The sequence below is a fragment of the Chiloscyllium punctatum genome, chromosome 40 (genome assembly GCF_047496795.1).
Source record: "Chiloscyllium punctatum isolate Juve2018m chromosome 40, sChiPun1.3, whole genome shotgun sequence".
Taxonomy (NCBI): domain Eukaryota; kingdom Metazoa; phylum Chordata; class Chondrichthyes; order Orectolobiformes; family Hemiscylliidae; genus Chiloscyllium; species Chiloscyllium punctatum.
The window spans coordinates 11,619,257-11,645,905 of record NC_092778.1 but is presented as its reverse complement, the minus strand read 5'-3'; the positions used below and the strand labels follow the sequence as shown (position 1 = coordinate 11,645,905).

General features: G+C 40.2%; 1 protein-coding gene across 3 annotated transcripts in view; it reads right to left on the bottom strand.

Annotated features, from left to right (window-relative positions):
• The window catches only part of sdk1a (sidekick cell adhesion molecule 1a), a 903,166-nt gene that overhangs the window by 202,815 nt on the left and 673,702 nt on the right, over window positions 1–26,649 (bottom strand). For all 3 annotated transcript variants that reach the window (XM_072559294.1, XM_072559292.1, XM_072559293.1), the window contains 3 exons: window positions 23,226–23,366; window positions 20,476–20,657; window positions 8,929–9,044 (listed from right to left, as the gene is read on the bottom strand). In XM_072559294.1, coding sequence (XP_072415395.1) covers window positions 8,929–9,044; window positions 20,476–20,657; window positions 23,226–23,366 — 439 coding nt within the window. The remainder of the gene's footprint in view (window positions 1–8,928; window positions 9,045–20,475; window positions 20,658–23,225; window positions 23,367–26,649) is intronic.

Genomic DNA, 26,649 nt, shown 5'->3' with positions numbered 1-26,649 from the left:
TGTTCTGTACCTTTAAGAGAGAGTGAAAGCTGTTTTGCACTAAGAGCTTGCAGACACCATCATATGACTGACTAGCAATCTCAGTGGACTGGAAAATTGAAAATATGTACCACTTGACTGTGAAACAAAGACCTGTGTTTTGGATGCTGTTTTCACAACAGTTTGAATTTAACCAGTTTAAATTATGCCCCAGGATACTAAAACCCTATCAAATTTGAATTTATTGTTTTTGCCAACCTCAAACCAATGAGATGATCCAATGTTTGGGGTCTAAAGAAGCAGGCATTTTGAGAGTTAGACAGAGAGCGACTACCTGCCATCACCAGAGTAACTGCCAGCAAAACACTATCAAAGGTACCTTTTTGATATGAAATGTCTTTTCAGCAAAAGACCGAAAACTACCCAGGGAGATCTACAGCCAGAGGAAGGACGACACTGGAGGCGACTGCCGCTGTCTGGTTTTGAAAATTAAGTTGATGTAATTTTAATACAGGTGGTTATTGGTACAGTATATTGTGATAGTTGGAGGTAGATAACAAACCTTTAAGAGAAAGGAGGCTAAGAGTTGTAAATTGTTGTTGATTAATGTTCACTTTTAGCATGAAAGAATAAATTGATATTTTCCCCCTTTAAATAGTGGAAGTTGGGAATTCTCTGTCACTCATACTTTAATAGATTACGAGGTGAAGTGAGCTTTTCTGGGCGTTTGGTTTAGTTAGCAGAAGGGTTTACTGCCATGTCGTAATATAATTACTTCAAAAATGATCCTTTTTTCACAAAAAGAGCCTTCAAAATAGTTTAATTGCTGCTCTACACCCTGTTCATGTTTCCTATGAACTCTCACTCTGTCTAATGTGCATGTAACTATTCCTTCAGCATTTTCAGTGGGTGTTGTATTTTGTAGGGCAGTCATGTCAATGTTCAGTCTATTAAGTAACATCGATTGCAGCTATTGTTGGGTTGTTGTTGATTAGTTGCAATTCATCTGTTAGTCCTGTACACACAGCCACGGTTCTTGGCCGATGATACAAAGTTAGGTGGACAGGCAAGTAGTACTGAGGAAGTGGGAGGCTGCAGAAAGACTATAGACAGATTGAAAGAGTGGTCCAGGAAATGGCTGATGGAATTCAATGTGAGCAAATGCAAGGTCTTGCACTTTGGAAAAAGGAATACAAGCATGGACTACTTTCTAAACGGTGAGAAAATTCGTAAAGCCAAAGTACAAAGGGATCTGGGAGTGCTAGTTGAGGATTCTCTAAAGGTAAACATGCAGGTTGAGACGGTGATTAAGAAAGCGAATGCAATGTTGTCAATTATCTCAAGAGGGTTGGAATATAAAAGCACCGTTGTGCTACTGAGACTTTATAAAGCTCTGGTTAGGCCCCATTTGGAGTACTGTGTCCAGTTTTGGTCCCCACACCGCAGGAAGGACATACTGGCACTGGAACGTGTCCAGCGGAGATTCACACGGATGATCCCGCAATGGTAGGTCTAACATATGAGGAACAGCTGAGGATCCTGGGATTGTATTAATTGGAGTTTAGAAGATTAAGGGCAGATCTAATAGAAACTTACAAGATAATACATGGCTTGGAGAGGGTGGACGCTAGGAAATTATTTCCGTTAGGCAAGGAGACTAAGACCCGTGGACACAGCCTTAGATTAGAGGGGGTAAATTCAGAACAGAAATGCGGAGACATTTTTTCAGCCAGAGAGTGGTGGGCCTGTGGAATTCATTGCCGCAATGTGCAGTGGAGGCTGGGACGCTAAATGTCTTCAAGGCAGAAATTGATAAATTCTTTATGTCACAAGGAATTAAGGGCTACGGGGAGAATGCGGGTAAGTGGAGTTGAAATGCCCAGCCATGATTGAATGGCGGAGTGGACTTGATGGGCCGAATGGCCTGACTTCCACTCCTATGTCTTATAGTCTTATGGTTCAAGCTTATCAGTTAAAGGTTACATATGTTTCTTTTCATTTGTTTACATGGTGCAATTGATTCATTACACTCATTCAACTCCAGATACCAACAGAAGCAGATAGACGTAGTGACTTTGTCCCTCACTAGTTGGGCTGCTTGGCTTGAGCTAAGTGACTAGTGGGGAGCAATGGGTTTTCCTGTCTTTGAAGCCAACATATGGCGCCCACTTTCTATGCCAAATCAATTGGGATCATCAATCAAATATTTGTCTTCTGTGTTGGGTTAATAATGTACCAATAATGGAGCATCCATTCCAATGCATAACACTAGCAAAAGAAATGAATGCCCCTGGCTAGCCAAACATCAGAATTCTTTTCCCTATCTGTTTTTAGATTCGGGTGTTGCTGACTATTTAAGCATTTGTCGTCCATCCCTAATTGCCTTTGAGAAGATGGCGGTACTTACTTCAAAAACTGTAATCCATTGTGGTTAGGGGAATCAATGGTGCTGCTGGGAAGGATCTGCAATATAATTCCAAATCAGGATGCGATTTGGAGGGGAGTTTTTAGGTGATGGTGTTCTCAAGCATCCTTCAAGTTGTAGCCATGGGTCTCAAAAGTGCAATTAAAAGAGTCTTTGTGAATTGGTGTGGCGCACCTTGTAGACACTACATACTGCTGTTGCTAGTACATTGGTGGTAGAGGGAGATGATGATGGATGGAATACTAATCAAGTGAAATGTTTTGTCTTAGATTGTATCAAACATTTTGAGTGTTGTTGGAGATGCAATAATCTAGCCAAATTGAGAGCATTCCATCACACTCCAGACATATACCTCATTGATGGTAGACAGGCTTTTATGAGTCAACAGGTGTTAATTGCCACAGAATTCCCATCCTCTGGCCTGCTCTCAAATTACTTATACGGCTGATCCAGTTCAGCTTCTGGTCAATGATAACCCATAGGATGTTGATAGTTGGGAATGCAGTGACACCATTGAAGGGGAAATAGTCCTTTTGTTGGAGACGGTCATTGCTTGCCAGTAAAGTGGCAAGTAATATTCATGTCACATGTCAACTCAAGACTGGATGTTATCCAGATCTTGCTGCACTTACACATGGGCTGTTTCAATGTCTGAGGTGTTGGGAACAGTGCTGAACATTGTGCAATCATCAGTGACCACATCTAATTCTGATCTGCAGCTGAAGGAGGTTGAATCTAAAACGCTAACTCCTAGGAGCTCGAGTAGTTACATCCTGGAGAATAACTTTCAATAATCCTAATCATCTTACTTTGTCCTAGGTGTGAATCCAACAAGTGGAAAGGTTTCTATGTGACTGCCATTTATTCCAGTTTTGCTGGAGCTTCTTGATTCTTTATAAATGTTGCATTGATGACAAGGTCAGTCACTCTCACCTCATCTCTATTGCTCACTTTTGTTCATGCTTGGACCAAGGTTACCATGAGGTCAGGAGTTATGTGGCCCTGGTGGAATCCAAACTGAGGAGGTTTTTGCAGAGCTTGAGGGAACTGACAAAGACCGGTTCCATCAATTTGCTAATGATCAAGAGCAGACTGATGGGAAAGTAGTGGGCTGTTGTGGCTTTCTGAAGAAGAGTCACTGGACTTGAAACTTCAACTCTGTGTTCTCTCTACAGATGCTGTCACCTGCTGAGCTTCTCCAGCAATTTGTTTTTATTTGTTTCAGTAACCAACTGGATTGGATTTGTCCAGCTTTGTGTGTACAGATCCTCCTGGACAAATTTTCAGTTTATTTAGCAGATGTTAGTGTCATAGCTTGACTGGAACAGCTTGGGTAAGGGCACAAGTCTTTAGAACTACTATTGGATTGCTGGTAGGCTCTATGGTTCTTGCAGCATCCACTGCATTCAGTTTTTTTCTTGATATCACATGGACAAAGTCAAATTGGTTGTAGACTGGAATCTGTGATGCTGGGACCTCAGGAGGAGACTGAGATAGATCCTCCCCTCTACACTTCTGGTAAAAGAGCGACTACAAATACTTCAATTTGACTTTTGCATGAATCTTTGAGGATGATTTTATTTGTGGTGTTTCCCCCTTCTGTTAGTTATTTAATTGTCAACATCATTTGTATCTGGAAGGTGCAAGATTACAGAGCTCAGATCTGACCCATTGACGGTGGGATCACATTGTTCTATTACATGCTGCTTCTGCTGTTTGGCATCCAGGTAGTCCAGTGTGTAGCCTCAACAGGTCAAACACTTATTTTTTATTTATGGCTGGTGCTGCTCTTGGCAATCCCTCCTGTACTTTTCACTGAACCAGGTTGGTCCCATGGCGTAATAATAATAACAGAGTGGAGCATACGCTGGGCCATGAGGCTACAGATTGTGGTCTGTAATTCTGTTGCTCAGTTGGCTAGATGATGAATTTGTGATGCAGAGTGACACCAATAGCATAGGATCATTTCCTGTCTTGGCTCAGGTCAGCATGAAGATCTCACCTTTACAACCTTGCCTGAGGCAATGACCCTCTGACTAAACCACCACCAATCATCTCTCTATTCCTCTAATGAGAGGAAAGCCTATGGTCCTCTGGGACTATGGTGACATTATCTATCCCTGCTCATAGATATCTACATTCAAGTTGTGAGATCTGTCCAAAATCTATTCAATTTTTCATTGCGGTAGTGCCACACAACATGGTAGAGGGTATCCTTAATGTGAAGACTTTCTTCACTGTTTCAAGGGCAATGCAGTGGCCACTCATACCATTATTCTATTGGATAGAAAGCATCTGTGACAGAGAGATTGCTGAGGATGAAGTGAAGCAAGGTTTTCCTCTTGCTGGTTCTCTCATTTGTCACTGGCCCAGTGTAGCAGCTACATATGTTAGAACATGGCCAGCACATACAGACAAAAAAAAATGAAATAGGAACATTGGTAGGCCTTTCGGCTCCTCAACCCTGTCCTTTGCTCATGATTAATCTAAATGTAGCCTTACTTCCACATTCCCAGTGAACTCATAAACCTGGATTTTCGACTAACAAAGAAACCAATCTACATTGAAAATATACAATGAGTCTGCTCCACTGTTCTCTGGGAAAAGGGAGAATCCAAGAATCTTGAACAGTTTGAATTAGCTTTAGTTAGTTAAGGGTTAAATCTTCAGTCAGAAATATTATTTGTAACAGTAAAAGCAAAAGCAAACTGGAACCACACATGTGCAACACCAAGAATGTAAGGACGAGGTGCCACACAAAAAGCAAAGATAGAAGTGATTTTGGGTACAAACCAAAGCCTGTTGTACACTGTAGGGAAAAAAAAGTAAATTACAATGAGAAATGACTCACTAAAGTATTCAGTACATGACTCGATGTGTATAAGAACCTAAAGATTTATGAAATTTTCCATAGTTCATCCTAACGCTGACTCTCCTTGCATATGCACAAATAAACTATCGTAATCCCAAATCTCAGTCTCCTGGCAATTTGTCAAGTTGAATGACAATATTCTCAATCCTCGGAGAGAATGAAATCCTTCTCAGCTTTGTCTTTAACTGGAGATCAAATATTTTTAGACTGTACGATGTAGTTCTAGCCTGTCCCCTAAGGGGAAGCACCCTTTCAGCAACCAACATGTTAGAGCCTGCTCGGCATCTAATATGTCTCGATAGGATAACCAAATATTCTCCTAAACATCAACGGATACAGGCCCAGCTTTTTGAACATTTTCTTATAAATTAATTCTGCCATCCTAGCTATCAACTAAGTAAACCTTCTCTAAACTGTCTCTAATGGAGAATGAAAGTGAGCGCAAAACATACTCCAGTTGTTCCTTCACCAATGCTCTATGCAATTGAAGCAAAACATCATTAGTTTTATAACTCATACTCCTTGCAAAAAGAGACAACATTCCATTTACCTTTGTAATGACATGCTGTATGTCTGAACTCTACAATCTTCCTGTACTCAAATAGAAATGTAGAAACTAGGAGCAGGCCTACTCCAGCATTCAATATGATCTATAAGAAAATCTTGAATACACTCAACGACCCAGCCTCCACAGCTCTCTATGGTAATGAGTTACACAGGTTGACCACCCTCTGAGAAGAAATGTTTCCTCATCTCAATCCTAAATGGCCCACTCCACATCTTGAGAAAATGACCCGGTTCAAGACACCCCAACCAGAATAAACATCCTCCCTGAATTTAGTCTGTCTAGCCCCATTTATTGACTTTTACTGACGTACAAGGACATCCAGATTCCTTTGCACAGTTCTCAATATATCAACATTTCAACAATAATCTTTTCTGTACTTCATACCAAAGTGTAGAACTTCACATTTACCCATGATACTCTACATCTGCCATACTTGTGCCCACATATCCAACTTTTCGAGTTGATCCTGAAGCCTCCTTGCATATTCCTCACAATTTATTATCCCACCTTGTTTTGTATCATCATAAAACTTTTGCATTTTATTCACTCATCCAAGCCATGTATAGATATCACGAATAACTGGGAGACCTAAGCACCGAACTCTCTAGTACCCACTAGTCACTGACTGGCGCTTGGAAAAAGATCTATTTACTTCTATTCTCTGTTTCCCTTTAGTCAATCAATTTTTAATCCATGCTAGGATATTTCCCCAATCCCATGTGTTTTTATTCTGCTCACCAGTGTAACATTATCAAAGCCTAATTGAAATCCAAATGCACCCACTGTTCTCCCTCATCAATCCTTCTAGTTATATCCTTAAACTCCAGTAGATTAGTTAAGCAGAATTGTCCTTTTCACAAAACAATGCTGACTTTGTCTAATCCCATTATTCTTTTTAAGTATTCTTATCACATTTTATAATCAACTTACATTTTCCCCACTAGTGATTTTAAACAAACTAGTCTATAATTCTTTGTTTATTTCTCTCCCTCCTTTTTTAAATAGCAGCATTACATTTGTCTCACAGTCTACATCACAACTCACCAGGATGCTGAGCATCAAGCACCACTATTTCCAGAGTCTTTGCAAAAGATTTGACAAAGTTCACAAATACTTCCCATTTAACCTGATTTTTCAGACCCAGGTTGACAGAAAGTACCAACCAGGTTTCTGTATGTAACAAAAGTCACTATTTATTACAGGTAATTAGCTAGAGGTAAACAGTTGTAAAACCCTAGTATGTAACTCTACTAATTAAAACTTAAATTCACTTATTCCCCCTCACACACGCATGCGCTGCAGTGGGGAAAAAAGAAAGGTCATGGAAAAATGGAAAAACTAACAAGGCAGTTGAGTTGTCTTGTTCTTGTTCATAAATGTTTCTGCGATGACTTCTAGGATTCTTGTGCTGGTCAGAATGGTGCTTGTCAGTTGTCCTTTGAATGCTTCCATTGGCTTGCAAGAGAAACATGGCAACTGCTTCACATATGAAACAGCCCTGACTTATCAATTAAAGGACACAGCTTGCAGCAACTGAACAAAAGATAAAACTTGCATTCTTCAGGCTTAAAGTGGCTTTTTTTTGCACACAATACAGAGCAAACCTTGAAGGGTAGTTCTGGTCCAAAGGTTTCTCTGTATATTGTTCACAGTCCCAAGCTGTTCAGTTACCTAACAACCAACCACATGGTTGCTGGCCTTTGTCATCAATAACTAGTCATAAGATTAATCAGCTCCTGTTGCCAACCAAAGGTACATCTGTACACAACCCAATCTCATCTATAAATGATGTTCCAATGACAGGTTCAGAAGCAGTTTTATCAATGATATCTGCAATGAGCGTCAGGTTAAATTCTCCAATCATCCTTGATTTTTAAAACAGACCTTTTAGTCCACAATTGAAAACACAGAAAAATAAAAAGACATGGTCTTTACTTCTGCCACGTTCCAATCTGTAGAAACTGCTCCAGAACTTTGAAAGATGACCACCACTGCATCCAATATTCTTTAGCACTGATATGCTGTGCTCTTCACTTTAGGATGGGGAGTTTTGTGGAGCCTCCTCCTCAGGTGGGCTGTTAATTATCCACCACCATCTATGACTAAATGTGGCAGAACAGCAGAGGTTAGATCTGATCTGTTGAATTTGGAATTACTTAGCTCTGTCTATCATTTCCTGCTTATAACTTTTGGCATGAAGTAGTCTTGTTTTGTAGCTTTACCATGTTGACACCTGGTGTTTAGGTACACCTGTTGCTGCTTCTGGCATGGTGGTGGTGGTGACTGGGACATTGTCAGTAAGGTACGATTCCATAAGTAAGAACGCGTCAGGCTATTGCTTGCTTGGCTAGTCAGTGGGGTATGCTCTCCCGACTTACAAATCCTCAATGATAGTAGGGCGTCTTTGCAAGGCTAACAATGCTCATTTGCCATTGCCTTTTCCAGTCCTTGGGTTGGTGTGTGTGGACTGTCCAGTTTCAGTCCTTTCTTTAGCTTTTGTAATTGTCTTTGATCCAAGTAAGTGGCTTCCCATACTATATCAGAGAGCAATTAAGAGTCAATGGAATTGCTGCAGATATCAAATTCTCTGATGCTGCAATGTGGGGCTGCAGGAGGCCTAATTTTCACGTATTGTCAAGCGAAGGCACAGCAGAAGACGGACAGAAGAGGCGGATTTGTCATGACAAAGACAGACTTTTTCAACTGGCTCTCCATTTCATGTTTCTGCTAACAAGTGATGCAGGTTGAAAACGAATGCAAGAGCACACAAAAGTTAAGAAACAGACTAACTCTCTTCAGCAACCATACACTCGTCATACCACATCAACCTGTTGACAAACTTATCCATTTTGTCCTTAACAGGCTAAACACCAGCTCTTGTTATCTATCTACTATTTATTATGGAAGATTTTTGGATTCCCTTTAATATCAAGTAACATTCTGTTCTCATATTCTTTGCCTATCTTACTTTCCTCTCCACATTCCTTCTCGGCCAAAGTAAGATAATTTCGGTGAAATATTTTTATTTGCAAAACCACGCAATTATTTTATTCAACATTTAGCTTATGTGTTATGTTTTATTACCTTGTAACCTTGGTTGATACCATTTATGAACTGCTGAGGAGGAGGATCCCACATAAATTTGATAGCAGTGGAGTTCACAGCTTCAACTTCGACATTCTGTGGGGGTGCTGTTGGCACTATACACAAGCAGAACAACTTGTTACATTCTATTTCACTTTGTAAATGGTATAATCATCACAAACATATCCAACGACAGTTAGAGTTTTGTAAAATAAATATTAAACAAAAATTGTAGCAATGCTTAATTATGGATGATGGAGCTGAGGATTACAGCCATTTTGGGTTCATAATCATGTACATTCTGATAAAATGTATAATATTAATACTATCACGTGGTAAAATGGAAGATCAGAGAGCACAGGACCTTCTCAAATACAAAGATTCCATTTGTGTGGCATGCCTACATGTCACACTGCCCAACCACACTCTTGGTGAAGAAAATGGAACTGCTCATAAGTACACCTAACCAAGGGGAGAAAATAAAACTAAACTTTCTTAACATGAACCACGTCCTCCAACAATCTTGCAGTATGAAATTGACAAGCATTTTCTTTTCTACAAAGTTCTATGACCAAGCAACCATACAGTCTCAACTATCTGAACTGCTGTTTGTCGAAGGGCAATAAGATTTTATGACTTTAAAGTGAGACAGCAAAATGTAACAAGTTATATTGTGTGTCATTTGTCTTAATTAGCTCACCCTTAATAAACAGCATACCATTGGACTTGCTGTATGAGACAACATAGGAAATTGCAGGGAACCTGCATATTCCAATCTGCACAATTCACTGACTGAACAATAATCCAACTTTCCAAGACAGGAGCTTCTATTAATTTGAATGCAATCAGGATTTCTAGCCATTACTGGTATTATTACAGTCATAATACAATAATATAATGATCCAGGAGATCAGGAAGATGGTTTTTGCAATGAATGTCACTTTTCACCCAAGGAATAATAGCATGGAAGCAGGTTGGAGTGCGGGAAGTTAATCTCCCCTTCCTCACTGGGGATGTATGTCTGAAAATCTCAATTTGCAAATTAGTCCATTTGACATGCCCAGATTAGAACTTACAGTAGAGTCAGAGAAGCAGTTAGACACATTGTGAACAATCAGGATCCAATTGCCCAAACCAAAACTTACAATACTGTTTGTAAAATAAACATTAAACAAAAATTGTAGCAATGCTTAATTATGGATGATGGAGCTGAGGATTACAGCCATTTTGGGTTCGTAATCATGTACATGCTGATAAGATGTATAATATTAATACTATCACGTGGTAAAATGGAAGATCAGAGAGCACAGGACCTTCTCAAATACAAAGATTCCATTTGTGTGGCATGCCTACATGTCACACTGCCCAACCACACTCTTGGTGAAGAAAATGGAACTGCTCATAAGTACACCTAACCAAGGGGAGAAAATAAAACTAAACTTTCCTAAACATCATTGAAGTCTGATCCAAAAAAAAACTTGCAGCAAGCAAATGAATAACTTAAACTAATTCAGATGAAATTATTCACAGGCTTTAACAACTGTTCAAGACAATCAGGGAGTTGAAGTTAGCATTTGAAATTCCATAACCCCACTTACTACTTGGAAGGCATTGATGGTAAGCTGACAAAGTATTCTTTATTCAATTTTTCTTTTTCTCTAGCTACTGCACATTCAGAAAGCACAATTTCAAATTAGTATGCAGCAGAGTTACGGCATAGAGTTTCCAGATTGTACACTCATATAAAAGTAATGACTACAATGAGGCAAGTTCCTACAGTGAGGCAAGTAGGAATTACCTCAAATACAAATGCTATTTGCATTAAAAACTTTAGAATTCTGGAGCTCATGAAAAGGTTTGGAGTTACCAATATGAACTGAAGTCCCAATTTTCTTAAACTGGCATATTCTTACAACTGGTTCCTCTCCTTCAATTGAAATGGAAACATAAATGAAGTTGAAGCATGATCTTAAGGCCCTTCATTATGGCCTATTGCTGCAGAGATACAGCACAGCAACAAGTGGAATTACTTAGATGAAACAATTTTAGAGCATTCCTGCTAACTGACAGGACGTAACACTGACAAAAGGCAAAATGCCTTCTCGCTGTTAGCCTCAGAGCCTTGAGAATGTGTTAAGGCCCAAAAGACTGGCTGATTACATTCACAAAACTGAAGTACATATCTTCTGAGTAGGCCAACAGGTGATGTGAGATCCTGAGACAGGAGGCCAGAGATAGAGCTAGATTCATTAGAGCTGATAGGAATTGGTTTTTGTTCTTCCAAAGAAAGGAGCTAGCTGTTTGTTCAGTCTCCGGTAATTGGTTAAGATCTTTTCTATTTTTAAATTCTAACATAGTATAGAAATTGGTGATAATATTAATAAAACGGTCAAAATTGACATGATTTGGAGATGCCGGTGTTGGACTGGGGTGTACAAAGTTAAAAATCACACAACACCAGGTTATAGTCCAACAGGTTTAATTGGAAGCACACTAACTTTCGGAGCACTGCTCCTTCATCAGGTGATTGTGATGAAGGAGTGTCGCTCCGAAAGCTAGTGTGCTTCCAATTAAACCTGTTGGACTATAACCTGGTGTTGTGTGATTTTTAACGTCAAAATTGACGCAAGTAAAAAAAACTAAATAACGTACCACCCTCTGTGTGAAAAAGTTGCCCCTTAGGTCTCTTTTATATCATTTCCCTTTCACCCTAAATCTATGCCCTCTAGTACTGGACTCCCCGACCCCAGGGAAAAGACTTTGCCTATTTACCCTATCCATGCCCCTCATAATTTTGTAGACCTCTGTGAGGTCACCCCTCAACCTCCGACGCTCTAGGGAAAACAGCCCCAGCCTGTTCAGCCTCTCCCTATACCCCAAATCCTCCAACCCTGGCATCATCCTTATAAACCTTTTCTGAACCCTTTCAAGTTTCATGTCATCTTTCTGATAGGAAGGAGACCAGAATTGCACGCAATATTCCAACAGTGGCCTAACCAGTGTCCTGTACAGCCGCAACATGACCTCCCAACTCCTGTACTCAATACTCTGACCAATAAAGGAAAGCATACCAAACGCCTTCTTCACTATCCTATCTACCTGCGAATCCACTTACAAGGAGCTATGAACCTGCACTCCAAGATCTCTTTGTTCAGCAATACTCCCTAGGACCTTACCATTAAGTGTATAAGTCCTGCTTAGATTTGCTTTCCCAAAATGCAGCACCTTGCATTTATCTGAATGGGTTGGGATATCTGGTTGGCATGGACGGGTTGGACCGAAGGGTCTGTTTCCATGCTGTACATCTCTCTGACTCTAATTAAAACTCAGCAATGTTGGCAGTTCAGATGACATGTAAAGGCTACAACCATATGAGAATTTTTGAATAGCATCATGATCCTGAGCAAACATATTAGTGGGCGGCACGGTGGCACAGTGGTTAGCACTGCTGCCTCATAGCGCCAGAGACCCGGGTTCAATTCCCGCCTCAGGCGACTAACTGTGTGGAGTTTGCACGTTCTCCCCGTGTCTGCGTGGGTTTCCTCTGGGTGCTCCGGTTTCCTCCCACACTCCAAAGATGTGCAGGTCAGGTGAATTGGCCATGCTAAATTGCCCGTAGTGTTAGGTAAGGGGTAGATATAGATGCAGGGGTATGGGTGGGTTACGCTTCGGCGGGGCGGTGTGGACTTGTTGGGCCGAAGGGTCTGTTTCCACACTGTAAGTAATCTAATCTAATCTAATCTAATCTAAATATTTGCAGTAAGTTGATCAGCTGATCTAAAGACAATGCAACACATTAAGGAGGGAAATGGCTACCTCATTCAACATTAAGGTCAGGGTCTTTTGATTTGGTGAGTGGTTCAGGGTAGGAGGGTGTGCCTGTGTGAGCCAGGTAAGGAGAGTGCAGGAAGAGTGCAACCAGCCAGGCCGCATCTGAGGAGCAGGAGAGTCAACGTTTCGGACAGAAGTCCTTCATCAGGAACGAGCCTCATTCCTGGTGCGGCAAGTGGCTCAGTGGTTAGCACTGCTGCCTCACAGTGCCAGGGACCCAGTTCGATTCCAGCCTTAGGCGACTGTCTGTGTGGAGATTGCAAATTATCCCCGTGTCTGTGTGGGTTTCCTCTGGGTGCTCTGGTTTCCTCCCACAATCACAAAGATGTGCAGGTTAGCTGAATTGGCCATGCTAAATTGCCCATAGTATCTAGGGATGTGTAGGCAAGGTATACTAGTCACAGGTAAATGTAAAGGAATGGGTTTGGAGGGATGGTGTGGACTTGTTGGGCTGAAGTGTCTATTTCCACAGTGGAGGGATCCTAATTCTAATTTTAATTCTAAGAAGCTTCAGCCCGACTACAAGAGAAACGGGTCGATGAGCAAACTGAACAAGACATTGTGATACAGGAAGCCATTCAGGCGAAGGTAGAAACAGGGAATGTAGCAGCAGTGCCTGCCAATTAGTAATACAGTACTGACTGCATACAAGTAATATGTATTTTACAATGGTAAGTATATTTCCAAGTCAGAATGCTGAGTGGCTTGGGGGTCAACTTGTAAGTGGCGTTTCCTTGTATCTGCAATCCTTATCCTTCTGGATGATAATGACCAGGGGTTTGGAAGGTGCTGTCTAAGGAGCCTTGGTGAATTTCTGTCATGTAATTTGCAGGTGGCACACACTTCTGCTGAGCATCGGAGGTGGAGGGAGTTAATGTTTGTCAATGTGGTGTCAATCAAGCAGGTCGCTTCAATCTGAAAGGTGTCAAGCTTCTTGAGTGTTGTTGGAGCTGCACTCATCAAGGCTTGTCCACACTCTGACTTGTGCTATGCAGATGATGGACTCTTTGACCATCAATAAGAATGGAAGTTCATGGAACAGAATCATAGACTCACAGGGTGGAAACAGTCCATTCGGCCCAAGTCAACACCCAAACCTCCAAAGAGTATCCCGACTAGACTCATCCGCCTAATCTATCCCTGTAACTCTGCATTTCCCATGCCTTTTGCATCTAGTCTGCATGCTATGGGCAATTTAGTATGGCCAATCCAACTAACTTGCATATCTTTGGACTGTGGGAAGAAACCGGAACACACAGCAGAAACCTATGCAGACCTGGGGAGAATGTGCAGGCTACACACAGACAGTTGCCCGAGGCTGGAATCAAACCCAGGTCTCTGGCGCTGTGTGGCAGCAGTGCTAACCACTGAGCCATCATACTTATTCTTCAATTCATAAAATTGTCCATTGACTGAAGTCTGTGTTTGGCTTCAACAATGCAACTTCTGAAAAGGTGTAAAGTAATTGGAAGAGAATTATAGATTTTTGTGTTATTTATTTTAATATTTCACAAAATATAAGCATCACTGGATTAGATAGCATTTGTTGCGATTTGTTCCAAACTGCCCTTGAGAAGATGCTGATAAACTATTTTCTACTATAGCTGATGTAGGGTAACACACAGACCCACAATGCTGCTTGGTTTAAAGCTCAGAGTTTTGATCCACTCAGTGAAGAAACAGCAACATATTTCAAAGACAGGATGATATATGACTTGGAGGGGAACTTGCAAAGGGTGATATTCCTCATGTCTTCTGATCTTGCTCTCTTAGGTAACAAAGGTCACAGGGTTGGATGATGCTCTTGAAGCAGCCTCTTTTGAGTTGCTTTGTTGCATATTGTAAGTGTACTTCAGCTCCAGAGGGTTGGTAATGAAAGTGGATTGCTTTGTTCAAGGTTTTATCAAACTGCTTCAGTGTTATTGAAACTGCACGCACAAGGCAATTAGGAACTATTCCATCATACCCCGGCTTGTGACTTCTATATAGATGTTTGATAAGCTTGGAGGTGGCAGAAAGTGAGAAACTCACAGTAGAACTCTTCACGCATGACCTAGTCTAGGAGTTACATTATATATATATAGCTGTTTCAGTTCAGTTTCTAGATAATGATACTGCTTAGGATATTGACAGCTTGAAATTCAGCTCTAGCAAAGCTGTCAAGAGGAGATGGTGAGATTCTCTCTTCTTATAGACTTTCATTCTCTGACTCTTAACTAGCACAAATGTTATTGTCTACTTATTGGCCGAAGGCCGAATGCAGGCCAGGTATCGTGACCACAAGGACACAGACTGCTTTGTTTTATAAGGAGTTCTCAACTGAACTAAACATACAGCAAACATAAATAAACATCTCCACTTCTGACCTTTTGATAAAATGATCATTGCTGAAGTAGATGAAGATGGTTGGGTCTAGAATATTGCCTTGAATATCTACAGAAGCAATCTTCTGGGCCAAGATGATTGGTCTTAAAGCTGACAGTCATCTTTCTTTGTGCTACATAGAACAATAGCCAGGTGAGGACTTTCTCTCTAACCTTGACTTCAATTTTCTTAGAGCTCCTTAAGGCCATGTTTTTTGGAGCAGCTTGTGGTGGAGTCCACTAGGGAACAGGTGATTCTGGATTTAGTGTTGTGCAATGAGGCAGACTTGATAAGGGAGCTTCAGGCGAAGGAACCCTTAGGAGGTAGTGACCATAATATAATAGAATTTACTCTGCAGATTGAAAGGGAGAAAATGGAAATAGATGTAATGGTATTACAGTTGAATAAAGGCAATTACAGACGCATGAGGGAGAAGCTGACCAGAATTGACTGGGAGAGGAACCTAGCAGGAAAGACAGTGGAACAGCGATGGCAAGAGTTTCTGGGAGTAATTCGAGAGAGAAAGCATAAATTCACCCTGAGGATAAAGAAGCGTACTAAAGGGAGGATGAGGCAATCATGGCTGACCAGGGAAGTCAGGGAGAACAAAAAAGCAGAACAGAAAGCATATAATGTGGCAAAGGTAGTGGGAAGTCAGAGGACTGGGAAACCTACAAAGGCCAACAGAGGACAACAAAGGCAGAAATAAGAAGGGAGAAGATTAAATATGAGGGTAAGCTGGTCAGTAATATTAGGAAATATTGCAAGAGGTTCTTTAGATATATGAGGGGCAAAAGAGAGGCAAAATTGGAGACTGGGCCATTGGAAAATGATTCTGGAGTAGTAGTAATGGGGAACAAAGAAATAGCTGAGGAACTGAATAAGTACTTTGTGTCAGTCTTCACAGTGGAAGACACGAGTTATTTCCCAAAAATTCAAGAAAATGGTGGTGGGGGAGGGGGGGAACAGATATAAGTGTGGTGGCCATCACCAAGGAATGGTGCGAGAAAAACTGAAAGGTCTGAAAGTGGATACATCACCTGAACCAGATGAGCTACACCCTGGAATTCTAAAGGAGATAGCTGAAGAGGTAGTGGGGTCTTTAAGTAGTGATCTTTCACTACTAAATTATAGGCTGATTAGCCTGACCTCTGTCTTTTTTAGAGTCCATTGTGAAGGATGAGATTTATGAATACTTGGAAGTGCATGGTTTCATCAAGGGGAGGTCATGCCTGACAAATTTGTTAGAGGAGGTAACAAGCAGGTTACACCAAGAAAAGCCAATGGATTTCATTGTATCTCGATTTCCAGAAGGCCTTTGATAATATGCTGCTGAGTAAAGTGAGGGCCCATGGTATTAGAGCCAGGTACTAGCATGGATAAAAGATTGGCTGCCTGGCAGAAGGCTGGGAGTGGGGAACAAAAGGGCCTTCTCAGAATGGAAGCTGGTGACTAGTGGTGTTCCCCAGTGTGGGACCTCAACTTTTCAATTTATATATTAATGATTTGGATGAAGTAACTGAGGGCATTCTGTCTAAGTTTGCAGATGATACAAAGTTAGGTGAAGAGGCAGGGAGTATTGAAGAGGCTGGGAGGGTGCAGAAAGCTTTAGAAAGGTTGAGAGATTGAGCAAAGAAGTGGCAGATGAAATACAACGTGGGAAAGTGTGAGGTCCTGCATTTTGGTAGGAAGAATTGAGGCATGGACTATTTTCTAAATGGGGAGAAAATTCAGAATTCTGAAGTGCAAAGGGACTTGGGAGTCCTAATCCAGGTTTCTCTTAAAGTAAACTGGCAGATTGAGTCATTAGTTAGGAAGGCAAATACAATGTTATCATTCATCGCGAGAGAACAAGAATATAAAGGCAGGGATGTACTCTGAAGCTTTATAAGGCTGTGGTAAGATGACATTTAGAGTACTGTGAGCAATTGGCTCTGGACCGGGTCCAGGGGAGGTTGATAAGAGTGATGCAAGGAATGAAAGGCTGAATATATGAGGAATGTTTGAGGTCTCTGGGATTATATTGATGAAGTTTAGAAGGATGGGGAGGATCTGATGAAACTTACAGAATACTGAATGGGCTGGACAAAGTGGACATTGGGAAGATGTTTCCATTGGCATGAGAGACGAGCAGCTTAGGGCACAGCCTTAGAGTAAAGGGAAGACCTTTTAGAATGTTAAAAATCACAGAACACCAGGTTATAATCCAACAGGTTTATTTGGAAGCACTAGCTTTTGGAACGCTACTCCTTCATTGGATGGTTGTGGAGTATAAGATTATAGGACACAGCATTTATAGCAAAAGTTTACAGTATGATGTAACTGAAATTATATATTGAAAAAGACCTGGATTGTTTGTTACGACAGGGTACCCTTCGTTACTCAGTACTTTCCGGGAGCCAAAAACTATGCCATGTTCTTCGGAGCCTGCATCAATGAGGATGAGCACCTCGCCAAGACCTTTTCCATGCCTCCACTTCTCACCTTTAAACAACCACCAAACCTCAAATAGAACATTGTTCGCAGGAAACTGCCCAGCTTTCAGGACAACACCTTGCAGCATCTACCATGACAACAACCCTTGTCATGGTAGATGCTGCAAGACATGTAGACATTGGTACCACCATTACGCGTGGGACAATTCCCACCATGTACGTGGCAGGTACTCATGTGACTCGGCCAACATTGTCTGTCGCATATGCTGTAGGCAAGGATGCCCTGAGTCATGGTACATTGGTGAGATCAAGCAGTGACTACGGCAACGGATGAATAGACGCTGCACAAGTCAACAGGCAGGAGTGTTCCCTCCCAGTCAGAGAATACTTCAGTGATCCGCGACATTCGACCTTGAACCTTGAGATGACCATCCTCCAAGGCGGACTTTGGACAGGCAAAAACGCAAAGTGGCCAAGCAGAGGTTGATAGCCAAATTAGGTACCCATGGGGATGCCTCAACCATGACCTTGGGTTCATGTTACATTACAGGTGACCCCACAGCATTACACACAGACAGACACACACTCACAGACACTCCTACAGTCCACACACACACTCCTACAGACCCTTGCACTCACGCAGACACTCTCTCATACACAAGCTCTCTCTCATACATGCACACATACACTCCCACACTCACACACGCACCCTCTCACAGACTTATACCCTTTTATACTCACACACACATAAACATACACACTTCTCATATACCCCTGCACACACACACATCCACATAAGTTTGTGAGATGAATTTGTACTTGCAGAATTACATTTTATTTTCCTCAAAAACTGCATGAATCCATGTAAGATTCTGTAAATCCCTTTTTTAGATTAGAATCAGTCTGAACACTTGGGCACAGACAGCCTTACACAGGGCACCTCACACCTTCAATTCATTATCTGGGCCAACATGGCACCTATTGTTAAATGATTTGGAGATGCCAGTGCTGGACTGGGGTGGACAATGTTAAAAATCACACAACACCAGGTTATAGTCCAACAGGTTTAATTGGAAGCACACTAGCTTTCAGAGTGCCGCTCATTCATCAGGTGGCTGTGGAGACCTATTGTTAAAGTTCACTTGAGAATGTAACTTTAAGTTCTGGGAATTATATATGAAAGAACTGAAACCAACATGCCCATTCTAAAAGATGAGAGATTTAACAATCAATCCAGATCTTTTTCAATATATAATTTCAGTTAGATCACACTGTAAACTTTTGCTATAAATTCAGTGTCCTACGATCTTATACTCCACAACCACCTGATGAAGGAGCAGTGCTCCAAAAGCTTTTGCTTCTAATTAAACCTGTTGGACTGTAACCTGTGATTGTTGACTTTGTACACCGCTGTCCAACACCAGCACCTCCAAATCATGACCTTTTAGAATGGAGATAAGGAGAAACTTCTTTAACCAGCAAGTGGTAAATGTGTGAAATTCATTGCCACAGAATGCTGCGGGGGCCAGGTCATTGAGTACATTTAAAAGGAGATAGAGAAATTCTCAATTGCTAAGGGGATCAAATGTTGCAGGGAGAAAGCAGGAAAATGGGGTTGAAAAACCTATCAACCATGGTTGAATGGCAGAGCAGACTAAATGCTCAAATGTCTAATGGTCCAAATACTGTCTTGGTGTCCTAAGAATTTTCTGTCGAGAATACTGATTGTAACAAGCTTGGGAGTTGGTTAACTCTGGTGGAACCCAAACTATGGTGAGCAGAATTTTGGTGTTTTAAGTGTTTCCTTTGTAATGCTGTCATTTTTATCTTCCAGTATGTTGCTGATAATAGAAGACTGATAATCAAGTAGCTGCTTGTGCTTTAGCTATGCTGAGCCAGCTTGACTAATGGTTCATTTACTTTTGGAACATGTCTTGAGCACTACATAGGGGATGTTGGAGAGTCCATGAGCTTTGCAGCATTATGGACATATTCGGATTTCTGAAGTTGATGGCAGCTTAAGTGGAGTAATAGACAGGCAATTCTGACAGTTTTGCCATCATTAGTGCAAAATCCAGGCCTATTTTTAATCATGCTGGTTTTACAGATTCTTATAATTTAGTCTCTTCCTCATGAATTGAGAAATTTTAAGCAGCTTATTGAATGAAACTTTTCTTACTTGTTAGCTTAAAGGGACAAATCAAATTTATGTATAATCTCATTTCAGCAGCATCTTGAGAAATACTGCATAGCAACTAGTCCAAGGATCTGCTTACTTTGATGATCTCTCCTCATGAAATACCTCAGCACAAGGTTTATAGGAACAATTCAGATAAAACAGTGTTGACTTATACAGTTCTAAACTTTCAACGCTAAGCTCGAGTTTACTGTATTTAGTACAGGATCTAAAAAAGGATGTTTGTTGTAATCTCTGATGGGTCTTCTCAGGACTGCTGGAAATTTAAATTTTTGAATATCTTTTTCTTCTTCAACTATACAAAATGGTGCTGGATTTTGGCGACACTTGAAGCTGGTAAGTGTGTTTTACTGTATTATTCACTGTGAAATGCAAGTGACAATAAATCATTCAAATCAAATCATCAATCCTCAGTGAAGCTATTCTATGGGACAACAATAAAATGAAACAGAAAACAAAGGAGAACAAGTTTGATAATAGATAACAAATTTGCATTTCACCACAACTGAAGCAGCAATCTCCACTCAAGGAAATATATTTCGATTTTACTGAATAAAGACTGACATTAGTGTCAAAGTTATCAAAGGTCTGGGGTTGATATTGTTCTGGTCTAGTTGATGTAGCTGCAACAGGGTAATGACAGCCTCTGAGTGGGAGAACATCAGGGAGTAAGGTAAGACATAATTTTTAAAAAGCAAATCTTTAAAATGATTTTCTCACCTCCCTGCAGTGTGTACTCAGCTGCTGCTCTGCTGAATGCACCAAGCCCAGCACTATTGTATGCTGCAACTTGAATTTCATACTGGGTCCATATGATCAAGTCCTTCACTAGGCAATACGTCACTTCAGGGCTAGTGATATTCTGATAATGGTATCCACCTGGAAGGCCTGCAAGTCGATACCTACAAAGAAATAAAGACCGAAACTCAAAACAGTATCACAGGAATTGCAGTGGTATTGGATTAAATTCAGATGTATGAACATAGCAATGAATAATGCCAATGTGATATGAAGAAGATGTATAGTTTTTAAATCATTAAACATTTTTGGAATAAATGGTGTGGAACTTGGCAGAATTGAGGAGCATTTTTTTCAGTTTTTATTCTTTGTAATACACTCTTCTGATAAAAACTTAAATACTTTGCTCGAGCTTTTAATATTACAGAGTCATAGAATTATACAGGACTGAAGCTGCCGTTCAGCACATCAATTCTGTATGTCAAAAATACACCACTACCTACACTAGTCTCACTTTTCTTTACTAGGTCAATAACTTTGAATGTTATGACACTTCAAGTGCTCAGTAAAAACAATGACTGCAGATGCTGGAAACCAGATTTTGGATTAGTGGTGCTGGAAGAGCACAGCAGTTCAGGCAGCATCCAAGTAGCTTCGAAATCGACGTTTCGGGCAAAAGCCCTTCATCAGGAACATCCAAGTGCTTTTTAAAGGCTGCGAAATTACCCACCTCAACTACCCTCCTATGCAGTGTATTCCCAAATCCCCACAATCTTCTGGGTGAAAGTATTTTTCCTCAAATCTGCTTGGAACCTCCTGTCTTTCTTCTAAAAGTGTGCCCCTTTGGTCTTGACCTTTGACTACAGGGAACTGTTGCTTTTCATCCATTCTGTCCATGTCCCTCATAATCTTATACACCTCGATTAGCTCCCTACCCCAACCTTCTTTGCCCTGCAGAAAAGAATCTGACACAAATAAAATGGTTTATTTTCTAACTTAGAAGATATCCTAAAATATCACAAAACGCAGATGTTTCTTATTCAAAGTTTGTGATTATTTTGTCCATATTGTCCCTAATGGGACCATCAAAAACTGCATACTTGATATAGTGAAGGGTGAAAACAGAGGTGGATTAAGATCACATTAAAACACAAGAAAGATAGCAAATATATAAAAGTTGACCAAGATTTATTACATTGGGACTGGACATGAACCTGTACCACTGAACTTGTGACAAAATTTGTAACCACGTGAAACTTGTAGCTTTCTTTCACTGTATTTATTGTTTTTAAAACTTGTGAAACGCCAAGAATCAAAACTACGTACATTCCACAAAATTGTCATTGAAATGTCTTGAACATTTTTGAAAGCAACAAAAACTGAACAATTAAAAGAACAGAGAGAAAACTCAAGTTTCCAAGTTCAGATAGTTTATGAACAAACTATTTACTCTTGCAACTTATAGTTGTTTGTTTTATCATGATGTGTCTGTCCCCTAAACTAATTTTATTAGTTGTTTTTCCAATATTAGTGTCATTAATTTCTTGAGATTATTGTGCTGTTTTCATTACTACTGGTTTGATCATTATAAATCATGGTGATTGTGGTAGATGAATTAATCACACACTACCTTCTTTACTGTCTGCAGCTTCACAACACAACTGTTAAAAATATTCCTTTGGTATCATCACCAGAGTAACAATTACACTGGGAATTGCACCATGTTCTTTATCATATTTTGGTGCGTTTTAAAGCAAACAATGTTGAGAGAAAGGAATGGACCATTCTTGTACCTTGGACACTCAGTGTCAGCTCAACACTTTAATATCACTGTAGTATATTAAAATAAACACTCTTTTTACTATCACAATGATATAATCTACTATCAAAAATGTTGTTTCCATTTTCCACACCTGCCTTTCCCATAAGGCTGACAATTTAATGTCAGTAAGAATTAAATTATGGGTAATTTTGTGGATGCTGTGCTTATGTTAGTTTGCAACTAACTGATTAAGACTGACTGAATCCAGTTTGCCATTGGACTTCAACAGTCAGCAGTGGAAGCACACTTTCATTCAATCTGTCTGGGCTAGATTTAATCTCAGGTCAAGGATACTGTGTTAAACTATTGCACAGAGCCCCTCCAAGAACTGACCTAGTATTAATATCGTATGAAAGCCAACACTTTTTTCTCCCCCTTGATAAAACCTTGAGAAAGTGTTCAGTTTCCCAAAAAAAAATCAATGGAGGTTACAATGTAGTACTTAACTCTCAGTGATATTTTATTAAAATTTCAATTTCCAAAATAATTGGTTCCAGGTCTTTCACCATCTATTGTTTATATTATGTCATGTATTAAAACAAAATAAATCTTGAATGTACTCTTAAAGAAAAGGAATCTCTCAGATTGTTAACTTTGCATATTTTTTAAAAAAATGGGTTGTTGGCAATTTCCTTCCTGGATTCCACTTCTTTTAAAGTAGAATTTTCTTGACTTGTCTGAATTTATTAGTGTGGTGCTGGAAAAGCACAGGTCAGGCAGAATCTGAGGAGCAGGTGAACCGATGTTTCGAGCATAAGGTCTTCACTGGGAATGAGGCTCATTTCGATTCTCCTGCTCCCCGGATGCTGCCTGACTGGCTGTGCTCTTCTAGCACCACATTTTTCGACTTTAATCTCCAGCATCTGCAGTCCTCACTTTCTCCAGAATTTATTAGTGCTTCATTCTGTACCTGAGAATATATCCTTTAAGAACCCCATTAATCTCCTGCTCTGGGGGAGGCTGCCACTGTACCATTATGGATTGGTTTGTTCGACCACTGGCCATAATATTCTGAGGAGGGGCACCAGGTGATTCTTCAGGTAACAGCATCCTGAAATCAAACATATTGCACAATGCATCAAAAGATAGAAATACAGAAAGCTATATGAATATTGTTCTAGAGTTGAATAGTCCATATATGTAAGCAAGATAAAGTAGTCAAAAAATATTAAAATGCTAATAAAATGATTGTGGAAAATTAGAAAATAGTCTGTGTAACCAATTTTAATGAGGAAGGGAAGTAATGTTGCATTTCAGGAAGTATTTTTGGTTGTTACTTTCTTCTGAAAACTAATTTCTAGAATTTTCATTCAGGTGCTAAAACTTTCTGCATCTATGTGGAAATCAGTATGTCTACTTGAACAGTTTCCAGGGAAATGACTATATATATTTTTCTTTGCAAGGTAGACTTAAGGCTAAGCTTTATTCTCGGCAAACAAACAAAATTTGCCAAGCATTTTCTCTTAGTAAGTGTTCCTTTAAAGCTCATTCCCGACAGGCCAAGAATTTCCTACATGTTCTCTTCTAATTTCAGGCAGCACAGTGGCTTAGTGGTTAGGACTATTGCTTCACAATACCAGGGACCGGGGTTCGATTCCAGGCTCAGGCGACTGCCTGTTTGGAGTTTGCACATTCTCCCAGTGTCTGTGTGGGTTTCCTCTGGGTGCTCCGCTTTCCTCCCACAATTCAAAGATGTGCAGGTTAGGTGAACTGGCCATGCTAAATTGCCTATAGTGTTCAGGGATGTGTAGGTTAGGTGCATTGGTCAGGGCTAAATATAGGGTAGGGTCTGGGTGGGTTACTCTTCGGAGGGTCGGTGTGGATGTGTTGGGCCAAAGGGCCTGTTTCCACACTATAGGGATTCTATGAATTTCAGATTTTCAGCACTCACAATATTTTGCTTTATCCCTTCAATACTCTGCTGGTCAACCTTTGTCTACAGAATCACATCTAATTTTGGACAGTGTGTTGAGAGCCTTGCCAGATTGAACTAGTTGGATTTGGTCGATACCTAGATTGTTGAAAAGAGCTGAAGGGGTATGTTGTTTGATACAATCCTCCTGTCTTTGAAACAAATGGTTTACATACTTAGTACTGAAATTCATATCCAGCATTATTAATTTGTGTGGTAGGCAAAGCATCTTGTCTTGATATCTTGTCCTATTATTGATGCTGCTGATGATAGCATTCATATTGCTATTGCACATGTGATTCTGCAGTTGGACAACATTTGCTACATAAACCTGGAGTATGTGAAGAATTGCGCAGACAATCAATTTAAGATTGTCATTTGGGTTTGCAGTATGGCGCACTTACATATACTGGAAGCTAAATTTATTAATACGCCAGGTCCTGTTCTTTGCAGTTAGAAAGAACATGTACATGTTCTGATCGTTTCTCAATGGCACAAAACAGATTACAGTCCTTTTAAGGGAATGTGTTGACCAATGAATGTTAAACTACAACAGAAACAGAAATTACTGGAGAAACTCAATAGGTCCAGTAGCATCAGTCAAGAGGAAGCAGAATTAACATTTCAAGTCCAGCGACTCTTCTTCAAAACTCAGTTCTTCTAATCATCTCTTCTTAGAGTTTTGACAGAGTCACATCATTACTATTAAGATATCTATTCCCATTATACCTCAATATAGCCTTAGAAAATGGAACAGCCCAGTATATTGGAACATATTCTGGGTTTCTTATGCCTGAAACTAGCAAATAGTCCACCAGCCTATGTGTTTATTGTTATTGACCTATGATCCAAGTTGTACACCTGAGTTTGTGATAATACTTGTATAGAACATACACAAATATTTGTTTCATGATCTTGTTAATAACCAAAAACACTCAGAGCCCACATGTAAGATTGAGATAAAATTCTTAAAGATTTTTCCCAATTGGCGGTCACACAGTCCTCAAGAAAACCCATTAGATCTAGCTTCTAAAATGCAAATGAGTTGGAAGCTTACTCAAATGATAATTTCCATATAATCCTCAACTAATACTGTGCAATTAATAAGAAATTGAAACCACACTCCTGTATTCATGGCCAATAAGAAGTGAGAGAATTTATACAGATTTCCTACCATAGGGGATAATATTTGCAACAGTTTTTCACCTTTTCTATTGCGTTTGCTTGTAATGCAGTACAATTATCGATCTTCTCCATCTCCTCGTGTCATTATTTTTGTTTTATTTAAGGCACAGTTAAGTATGGACAGACTTTTGAATCACTGATGACTGAAGTGTTGACATTCTAAATCCTCAAGGGTTTATGTTGAAGTCAGTCTTTTTATTGGGCATTTACAACATGAGGCAAGGAGAGTGGGGAAGCCTCGTCAAAAGTAGCATGCTTCCAGGAAAGGTTCAACACTAAAAGATTTACAATTCTAGCTCCAAGCAAACAGAAACAGGAACTTTTCAACCATAAATAGTTCATAATAAGTGTGTTTACTCCCTGTAAGAAAGCCATATTTAAACTGACATATTGCTACAAACAGAAAAAGCATATCATAGATGAAACTAAAAATACAAGTGACCCATTTTCTCCATTAAAGTTTGATTAATAGAAATTGCTATTGAATATTGCATTTTTACATGTAATAAAACTACAATTCACATCAAAATAGATAGAATTTACAGCACTGCTCACCAGCTCACGCTTAAACTTCATGAAAAGCCTCTTTCGTTTTACTTCACCCAACCCTGTCAACAAATCCTTTTGCACTTATGAACATATCTAGCTTTCACTTAAATACATCAATTCCAGGTGCCTCAGTCAGACCTTGTAGGGGTAAACTCCAGTTTCAAACTACTCTGGGTAAATACTTTCACCTGAATATATTGCTGCCTTTATTACTGACCATCCTCTAAGAACGCAATAAAAAGGAACAGGAGTAGATCACACTGCATCTCAAGTCTACACTGCCATTGAATATGATCAGGGCTGATCTTCTGCCTCAACTTCACTTTACCACTCATTGTCCAATCTCTTGATTTACTGAAGGACTAAACATTTGTCCATCTCCGCCTCAAATGTATACAATGATCAGGTTAGATTACATGAGATTCCCTACAGAGTGGAAACCGGCCCTTCGGCCCAACCAGTCCACACCGACCCTCCAAAGAGTAACCCACCCAGACCCATTTCCCTCTGACTAATGAACCTAATACTATGGGCAATTTGGCATGGCTAATTTACCTGACCTGCACATCTTTGGACTGTGGAAGGAAACCGGAACACCTGGAAGAAACCCATGCAGACACAGGGAGAGTGTGCAAACACCACACAGACAGTCGCCCGAGGCTGGAATCAAACCTGGGACCCTGGTGCT